The 10,000-nt window shown below is 44.4% G+C and overlaps 1 protein-coding gene across 5 annotated transcripts in view; it reads right to left on the reverse strand.

Annotated features, from left to right (window-relative positions):
* The window catches only part of plxnb3 (plexin B3), a 151,173-nt gene that overhangs the window by 31,691 nt on the left and 109,482 nt on the right, over nucleotides 1-10,000 (reverse strand). For all 5 annotated transcript variants that reach the window (XM_063208731.1, XM_063208734.1, XM_063208730.1 and 2 more), the window contains 3 exons: nucleotides 8,014-8,190; nucleotides 7,209-7,422; nucleotides 3,847-4,083 (listed from right to left, as the gene is read on the reverse strand). In XM_063208731.1, the coding sequence (XP_063064801.1) occupies nucleotides 3,847-4,083; nucleotides 7,209-7,422; nucleotides 8,014-8,190 (628 nt within the window). The remainder of the gene's footprint in view (nucleotides 1-3,846; nucleotides 4,084-7,208; nucleotides 7,423-8,013; nucleotides 8,191-10,000) is intronic.

A 10,000-nucleotide genomic window follows, 5' to 3' on the forward strand; every position in this document is an offset into this window, starting at 1 on the left:
ACACACACACACACACACACACACACACACACACACACACACACACACACACACACACACACACACACATCAGAGCTGCTCAGTCTTCAGGTGAGCAATACACACCGGCAAGCACACATGTAAACACACACCGGGAAACAAACACACACATGCATAATACACACCGCCAGATTTTCCATCAGTACTTGTACATTTGTCTGGTGTGTGTGTGCAGGTAGGAGAAGTTGCTATGGGTACTGCTTCACAGTAAGTGTACAGTAATGGAATGGATTGTAAAAAGCAGAGTACCAACCTTCCCCCAGGTCAGGATAATGATAAGGGCTATTATTGTAACTGTGTGTGATTGCCATTTATGCAATTTCACAGCACTGAAACAAAGTACACAGAAGTGGCAATTAAAACGACCATTAGTTGTCAAATGCTAGGCATTTGTTTACCACCAAATGTTGTCTATACTGTACATACATATTAATCAGCACCAGGTCATGTCTGTGCCATTTACATATTTGCTTCAACAACACATTTTTTTTTTTTTTAAGATTTTTTGTTGTTGTATTTTTCGACTTTATTTGATAGGACAATCTGAGAGGTGGACAGGAAGCAAATTGGGAGAGAGATGGGAAGGGGTCGGCAAAGGACAAAAGAATCGGACATGGGTCAGCCACATGGCAGGCCAGTGCCCTACCGGTTCGCCACGGCAGGGCCAACATCACAATGTTAACACTCCCCATTGCTGAACTAAACTTTCACATGCACAGCTATCTTGAGCCACTAAGCCTGTATGCTGTCCCAGTTACAGTTATGCAACACCAGCAGACAACACTACAATAACTTTAGGGATGATATTTGGAGTATGTTGAGATCTTTTTTTAGAAATATATAAACCAACCATACCCCCATTAGATTGGCTGGGATCTCGAAAAGGGCTGAACAAAAAAAATGCTGCATTGTCGGTACTGACAAGTCAAGGGTAGCATGAGCAATAGAACTGTATGTTAAAATTGGCAGAAATCCTCCTTCAACACATGTAATCTCTACTCCATTAGTTGAGGTAGTCATGCGATGAGTTTTGAGCTTCACTTACAACAGCCTTGAACTTAGAACTGTGTTTCAAAAAAAGACAGCTTTAGTCTTATAGAGAGGTAGCCTGGTCCTGACCATCCCATAATACTACCATTTCATTTCGTATTTATGGTCTGGCATTTGTTTGCTCTGAAGCGATTGTAGGAAGCAGGACGTTTGCACTCAGTTATGGTTTGAAATTATTGGACACCTTTCACCCAATCGCTGGCAGTTACTCAACAACAACATAGCGCAGACCAATGGCTCTGGCGCAGATGTGTACGTCATTGTCACGAGCGTCCTCCCCCTTTCGCCCCCACGTGGGGGGCGTATTCGATTATTGGCTGTTTTCTGGGGGGGGCGTTGCGATCAAAATTCTACTGCTCCAGGCACTCCACAGAGAAGCACGGCCAGACTACAGTAGTGGAGCCAATCCTTTGGCGGAAGTACGTAGGATGGCTCGCGAGGCTAATAGAGAGGTGCTTTGGGGATATTAGTTGTTAAATGCTGAGCACTTGATTTACCTCCAAATGGTGTATATATTAGTCAGCAGCAGGTCATATCTGTGCCTAATTTACATATTTACATCAATATCACAATATTAACTCCCATCGTCAGTGGTACTGAACTTAACTTTTTCATGTGGATTTCACTTGAGCAACTAAGCCCACACGCCATCCTGCTAAACACGCATGTAATCCTGCCCCATTAGTTGAGGTCGTCACTCACAATGAGTTACGGGCTTCACTTGAGGCAATGCAAGTCAGACGGGGCCTAAAAATTGCTAAATTGCAAACTGTGTTGGGTTTTACAGGGAGCCATTTTGGGGGGGAAAGGAAGGACTGCAGGTTGAACTCCAGGAAAAAAGTGTGGGTGGAAGACTGAATAATGTACTCACTTCAGCATTCCTAGCTGGAGTGGCCTTGAGCAAGGCAGACACCTAATCAGCAAGGCGTCTAACCAGCACCAGGAGAACTGTCTCTGAACCCACCGCTGTTAGTTACCCTGGATAAAAGTAGGAGCTAAAATTCGGTGTAATGCAATGTTATTTGTAATGTATCGCCGGTATAACCCTTAACTGAACTCAACTTTTTCCACACCACTAAGCATGCGTGTCCCAAATATGTTATCAGACCTGCACCAGAGGAGTTATGTAGTAGAGCACTGGAGGCAATGAAAAGTTAGCCGCAGCCTTAAAATCACACAGCTAAAAGGGCAACAGCAGCGTCTTACAGTCACTCTTATCAGATCCACACAAGCTTTAGGAACTCACGACAACAGTGAATTCATCAAACATCAATGTCAACACACAGACAGTTCCCACAAAGTAGGTTTCCACAGAGCGAAGCTCCACTGAACACTATCAGTAAGTGCATCAGTGACTGATAAAACTGTCAGCGCAAAGCGCGACCGAAAAATCGGCACTGACAACTCTCAGCATGGCGCAATCCAACCTCAATAGGACGGTTAATACCAAACACCACAACAAGGGAAACCACAAGACGGCAAGACAGAGAAGAGACAAACTTTACTGTAACATGAGGACACCAAGGCTGTCAGCAAGTGGAAGGCCACTTTACTCTGGGAACACGTGTTCCCACATGTGTATGCAGAGACGTTTCAAGAGAATTTATGACACAACTTGTTCCCAGACGGGTTTCCTTCTTTTAAACGCAAGCAATGTTTGTGTCTCTGTACCAAAGATCTTTGATCACCCACATCATGACTTGCAGCGCGATGCCATCATTAGAACAGCCAATTCTTGTGATCATTGACAAAAACAAACGATCTATGTACTGTACTAGCAAACTAATATTATGCTATTTGTGATGACAAAACATGAGAAAGAGGTTACGTCAGCACTAGCTGAATGCTGTTTTGGGTTTCACAGTATAGATCGCTTATCCTGCATGACCGTAAATCCCTTGGCAACACAAAAGCTTTGTTATTGTTGACATTGTGGAAACGTACAACAATGCCTGCGCTGAGGTAAGCCATAGAATTACACATAAGGCAGGGCAACAGGGGTCTTTTCAGGAAACATGACTCCAGTCTCCAGATACACACCAGTACATGTAAATACACAAACACACATACACACATGCATGCAGAAACACACACGTGCATGCAACAGTTATCTCTTTGCCTTTCTTGTTTGCCTCTAAACCCCTGTGAGGCATTAAGTATTTGTAATCCCCTGAGAAGCACTAAAAATAAAAAGTACTTGCTTAGCTATAACTCATTGCATCATAAAATACACATCATACAGTGCCACGTGTTCCGGTAACACTTTAGAATAATGGATGCAAAAAAGCATTATAAAGACTTAATAAATAATTAACTATTGATGAACAAAACATTAACAAACATTTGTAAATGACTAGGAAATGTAAACAAATGCTTGTAAATGACTAGGAAATGCTATGTTAATATTTCATATTTATCAAACATTTACAAGTTGCTTGTAAATGAATTAAATACTCTGTTATAAGGTGTGTAAAATCTTGCATATATCATTTGTAGATATTTTATAAAGCATTAATAAAACTTAGTTAATAATAAGAACATTTGTTAATGTTTTATTCATCATTAGTTAATTATTTGCTGAGTCTTTACTAAGGAACATTATTATAAAGTGTTACCCGTGTTCCTCATCATAGTACAAGCACTACCATATCCATACTATAAAACAATCCGTAATGACCTCCATTAAGTCCATTCAATTCAAGAAAAAAATACAACAATATGGCCTTACAACGTGTCTTTCCCCTAAAGGACTTTTACCTCAACTGCGATGACTCCTCCGGGTTTGAAGCGGTACTGGGTGTCGGGGGTGTCCCTGTTGAGGGGGTACAGCTCGGGGTTGGGGTGGTAGGTGAACTGCCTTCCCGTAACGCTCTCAAAGTCTACTTCCAGGTTGTCCAGCTCAAACCAGACGCGCACCACCCTGGAGTCGGGGGGAACCTCGGGAGTCAGGCACGTCATCTGGTCCGTCATCACGTCCACACAGCGCTCCTGCTTCTGTGGTAGTGGCAAGATACAATAGAAACAATACAAGGTTATAGTAACACAACATACATTCGAAACCACACAAGATTATTTTATTGAAAGCTGGTGGTATTTTTTCCTGTGGTAACATGCATTCATTAAATTAAAGGAAAGCTGCTCGACACCTTGTGATGTGCAACAATGGGTGCTTAACTTTGCCAATAAAAAGTCTTGAATTAATAATTAAAGAAGCTCTCAACAGATTTAGTTTTTCTTATTTAATCACCTCACAAATACTTTGGGCCAACACCCTTCAGTGTGAGATGGTGATTTTTGGTGCTTCTTTTTTTATTACTAACATAAATTACATTACAATACTCTTGGCTGGTGCTTTTATCCATAGCGACAGTTAATACAGGGTATTGGTTGCAGTGCCTGGGCCTGATGCAAAGTGGGGTTAGGTGGCTTGCCCAAGGGCACTTCAGCCGTGGATGAAGGTGTACGAACACACTTTCTTCCTACTGATGAGGGTGGGATTCAAACCGGCAACCCAAAGATCAACGCCCTAACCATTAGGCAACCACTGCCCCAGATATAGCACAACCCAAGATGTAATCGAAAAAAGATAATTTTATTGTACTTTTATTGCAATACAACAAAGTTGGTGGTAATATCTTTTTGGTCGCAGGGAGCAGTCCAAGAGAGAATTACAGCTTTGATCTATCACCACTTTACCAGCAATTACAGAGAACGCTCGCTGTGAGAAGATGAAAGAACATCCCATTTATTCTATTTTATTTAATTCTGACTTTAAGCTTTTTGAAATTGAGATTTTTTTCCTGGACTGCGTTTATGGACTTTTTTATAGAACACAAACAGCCACATTACAAGTCAAAGCTGGGGGGATAAACCATCACGACACTACAAATGTTAACACCACACTGCACAGCATGACATTTCCTCTCCCTTACTGTAGCTCATGGGTAATTATTCCATACAGTACATCTACCTCACTGTAATTCTACAGAGATGATTACACACAGTATCAGCATGCAAAGATTCATCTCACTGAGGTGGTTTTCAGGCTGACCAGAATGGAGCCAGTGCCGGTGCCCGCACTAGTTACGTTCGACACTACAGTGCTTATCTGCGAACCGCCGGTGTTCATACTGGGCTCTGAACTTTTTCTGAACAACAACATTGACTTTGTATGAAGGAGCTGGCGACATAAGTGACAGAAGTGATTTGGGCTACAAGAAGCGTTTTGAGCGACTCAAGCGACAGTTTGTAGCTGAACTTCAGCAAATATTATGCTAACGAGCTATGATGACAATGGGAATGTCGGAATGCTTGCATTGGAATGTCGCTTTTATAACTCGCGTGTCGCTCTTACCATGAAGACATTGCAGCAACTCTTTGTAACGTTGGTCTCTTCTTACGTGTTTGCAGTGTAAGACCATGGTAAGACTTTCTCGTACAGTTTCTTTATTAGTGTATCTATACGCATAAACATGCAATATTATGGACTTACACTGTATTTACCTAACCCAAACCATTGACACATGGTAGAGTACGTATATAATGCTACACATTGTTATGTACCTTGTTAAACTGTACCTAATGAATGTAACTGGGACCTTAATAATTTAGTGTAACTGAAGCCCTGTAGTGTCATTGCGTCATGTGCCTTTATTAATGTCGCAGTGCCAGCATCATGCAACACTTTTATTACCTCCGCCAGGAGGTTATGTGATCGCCCGAATTTGTGTGTGTGTTCGTCACGCTGCTTTGTGTGTGTGTTCGTCACGCTGCTATTACATGGCCTGCCGCCCGAATTTGTGTGTGTTCGTCACGCTGCTATTACATGGCCTGCCACAGGGCGCGCAGGGCGCGCAAGGACCACTGAGGACGGCTCTGTGAGGAGGAGCCCTGAGCTGGCGTACCTTCACGCAGCCACACCGGGGCAGATCGCTATCAAAATCGCTATCAAAAAGCAGCCTTAGCTACAGCCTCGCAGATCGTTTAAGTTCACAATGCTGTCACAAAACATTCATATGAAATGAAGCTCACAGAAAGGCGCGCACGAGTTGCGTTAGTCCGCGGTGATTTGCTGCTTCCATAATCCCCGCGCACTGAAGCCATCAGCACTACAAAACATTCCATAGACTAGTTCCTAGACTTCATAACGAATGAACGCTGGAGTTGCGGTAAACAGTGATTTTCAATACGAAATAGCGAGCAGGCCCGGGTGCCGATTATCTGCCCGCAGCGCTAAGACCAACTCCCAACTCGCAAGCTCATGAACGGATTCCCAGGTAGGAGGAACTTCTCCAACAAGTGTAGGCCTAGTGTCGGGGTAGGCAATGATTCCGCTAGCTGCGACCAGTCGAGTCGGCATGTCTCTCGCTAAGCAATGGCGTTTGTAGCACAACGTTGGTGTGACGATATTGAAACAGCTAGAAATGATACAAGTGGATTTACCTCTCAAAAGTTTGTTTAGCCTTGCGAAATAGCCCAAAACAATAACTGACACTCCACAACCATCCATGCACTGCCACTGGATAAGGGGATTCTTGGACATTTCTGATTCAATAATTAAGTGAACGGCTCAAATTAGCCCTACAGTATGTTGTCTTGTTATTACCAAAAAATATATAGGACTATATATAGGCCTATTACTGCGCTCTGGGTTGGGGACCGCTGCACTGCTGTAGAATATGTAGGCCTACTATGGGTGTTGGCCAATGAAAATTGTGCTTTTAATTTTTTATTTTGTTTTAGATGGTAGCCTAATGAAAGGCATGCTGCCAATCATCAGCAATGTGACTAATATGTAGCAATGAGCATTGGCAAATTACAGAAGGCCAATATAAAACAATCAAAGGTGAACTAAACAGTCCACAGCTAGAGGACATGGAAATGATAAAAGAGACAGAGAACTGTAATTTGGTTACAACTTGACGGTTCAATTACCTGAACACAAATGCTATGTAGCATATAGGCCTTAATGCATGAAACCACATCATGACTCTATAGGCCTACCTATGTCCAAAACGAACTGAACTTCCTTGGCGGAGGTCTGCGTTCTCTGAATGCATTTCTAGTTAGACCTGTAATGCCACCTTGTCGTGTCGTGCCACAGATGTCACAGTGTGTACCTTTATTAGGCTGCTGTTGAAGGCCACATGGGGGCCGGCGTGGGGGGGTGACAGGTATCGCCTGGTCCTCCTCCCACTCCTGCTGCTCCCCGCTGCCCCCCTCCTCTTCCTCCTGCGCTCCAGGAAGTTGCCCAGAGGCTCCACCAGCATGGACATGAGGGGCTGCTGGATGATGTCGAAGTTCTCACCACGCACCGTGATCACCCGTCCACCCCTGAGATGCGCCGGGCACAGGAGCAGGAGCAGGCACCGACAGAGGAAAGAGGAGAGAGGAGAAAATATATTTAACCCCAAAGACTGTCAGGCATAATTGGAAAGTTCTCACTCAACTCGCAGTGTAATTAGAGACATTTCTTATTGCAGTGGGAGAAGGCGGGTGAGTGCGTGTGGGTGTGTGTATGTGTATGTGTGTGTGTGCGTGTGTGTAGAAGAGAGAGAGAGAGAGGGGGGGGGAGAGAGAGGGAGAGAGAGAGAGAGAAGAGAGAGAGAGAGAGAGAGAGATAAAGAGAGAGAGAGAGAGATGGGGAGGGATAGAGTGAGAGAGAGAGATAAAGAGAGAGAGAGAGAGAGAGAGGGGGAGGGATAGAGTGAGAGATAGATATTTAGAGAGAGAGAAGAGAGAGAGAGAGAGAGATAAAGAGAGAGAGAGAGAGAGAGAGAGAGAGAGAGAGAGAGAGAGAGAGAGAGAGAGAGAGAATGGTTGGATTGAGGATGTGTGTGTAGTGTGTGTGTGAGGGAGGACAGTTTTAGGCCTGCTGTGCTGCTATGCTGCAATGTGGCGACGGCACGTCCCAGCTCCGCTCACCCGTAGAAGCTCTCGGTAGGAAAGGCATCCGTAATGACGGGGTCCTTTAAATAGCGGAAGACTGCGTTTCCCACAGTCCTCTCTGCCTTGCCAAACAGCACCCGCACCGTCAGCTCCGAGGTGTGGTTGGCACGACTGCTGCGACACACCAGCTGGGTGTCATTCACCTCCTCCACACTGCACAGAGAGAGAGAGAGAGAGAGACAGAGACAGAGACAGAGACAGAGACAGAGACAGAGAGAGAGAGAATGCAGACAGAGAGATGTGGAAGGAAGGGAGGAAAAGAAAGAGAAAAAAGCAGCAGAAAAAATAATTAGTGTGTTGTAATTATGATTTATGCTTTTGTGAGGAACATTGCTGGTGGTTTTTACTTTGTACATGTGCAAGCTGTAGTATTAAAGTGTGCTAAAATCTCACACGGAAAGCAAATGTATCTGTTTGTGTACAGCGTTGCTAGTGGTTTTCTTTTGGACCTGTGTATGTGCTTGTGCACATCATTGTCGGTGGTTTTCATTTTGAATGTTTACAAAATAGAGTGGTAGAGTGTGCTAAAATTAGGAGTCTCACACATAGATAAATGTATCTGTTTGTGAACTGTTGCTTGTGGTTTTTATTCTGCACATACCGTATTGTGAAAAACAAAGTATTAGAATATGTTACAATTTACTCACAGATGGTGCATTTGTATGTGCGCATCATTGCTAGTGTGTGTGTTTTGCTCTTGTGTTATTTGTCTGGGGATATGGGCTGTTGATCTGTCTGCTTGAGTATAGGGGTTCTTTATGTGAGTGCCTCTCTGTTTGGCTTGAGGGCGTGTGTGTGTGTATTGTCAGGTGATCTTTGTCTGTGTGTTCTTTCTTATAGTGTGTATAGATGCGGTGTATGTGTGTGGTGTTTGCCAGAGCATCAGGGTGTGTATGTATTGTGTGTGCTCACTATGCAAGTCGGCAATGTATGATTGTGCATGTGTGTCTGTGTGCACACGTGTGCGTTTAATGTGTGTGTGTGTGTGTGTGTGTGTGTGTGTGTGTGTGTGTGTGTGTGTGCGCACCTGTGTGTGCATTTCATAGCGTGTATGTGTGTGTTTAATAGTGCGCATCAATTCCTCTGTCCTTGTGTGTTGTTTGATGTGTCTATTAAGCCCTAGACTTGTCCCAGTGATAAGGATCTGCAGTGTGGGGCTCAGGACGCTGCCTGTCTGCCTGTCTGCCTGCCTGCTGCGCTCCTCTGTGTTTGACCTGTAAACTGCAGCAGGCACATGACGCACTCTGGAATCCAGAAGATAGGGAAGAGCCCTGCAGGGGGGATGGGAGTGTGTGCTTTATTGTGTGCATGTGTGTGTGTGCTTATGTGTGTGTGTGCTTATGTGTGTATGTATGAATTGTGTACGTGTGCTTATGTGTGTATGTATGAATTGTGTACGTGTGCTTATGTGTAAATGCATCTGTGTGTGTGTGTGTGTGTGTGTGTGTGTGTGTGTGTGTGTGTGTGTGTGTGTGTGTGTGTGTGTGTGTGTGTGTGTGTGTGTGTGTGTGTGTGTGTGTGTGTGTGTTTAGTACTAGACTACAGAACAGGAGCCCTGAGCCATCCCTTGAATCAACACCCACCGGTCAGCTGATCAGCCATTAGCTGGACCTGCTGTGGCTCAGCTGACAGAGCGTGGAATCATGGGAGCAGGAAGTCAAGTGTTATTCAATCAACTGGTGAAGCGGTGCATTGTGGGTACACGGTCTGAAGCAGGAAGGACAATTGGCGGCCAGTGACCTCCTTCACCTTCGCCTCAGTTCACTGTCCGGGCCAGTGTTCTCCAATTGACTGCAGTGTAATTTGATTGTGCTCTTGTGGGGGGGGGGGGGATGGACCAATATATGAGGATGTCTCTGTTATATTGTACTGTTATCAGGGCCGTTGACAGCTTTGGTCGCACCCGGGATAAAGTAATCTGAAAAGGGGCCCACTCAATACATACAAAGTAATGGGGGCCCCA

The sequence above is a fragment of the Engraulis encrasicolus genome, chromosome 10 (genome assembly GCF_034702125.1).
Source record: "Engraulis encrasicolus isolate BLACKSEA-1 chromosome 10, IST_EnEncr_1.0, whole genome shotgun sequence".
NCBI classification, from domain to species: Eukaryota; Metazoa; Chordata; class Actinopteri; order Clupeiformes; family Engraulidae; genus Engraulis; species Engraulis encrasicolus.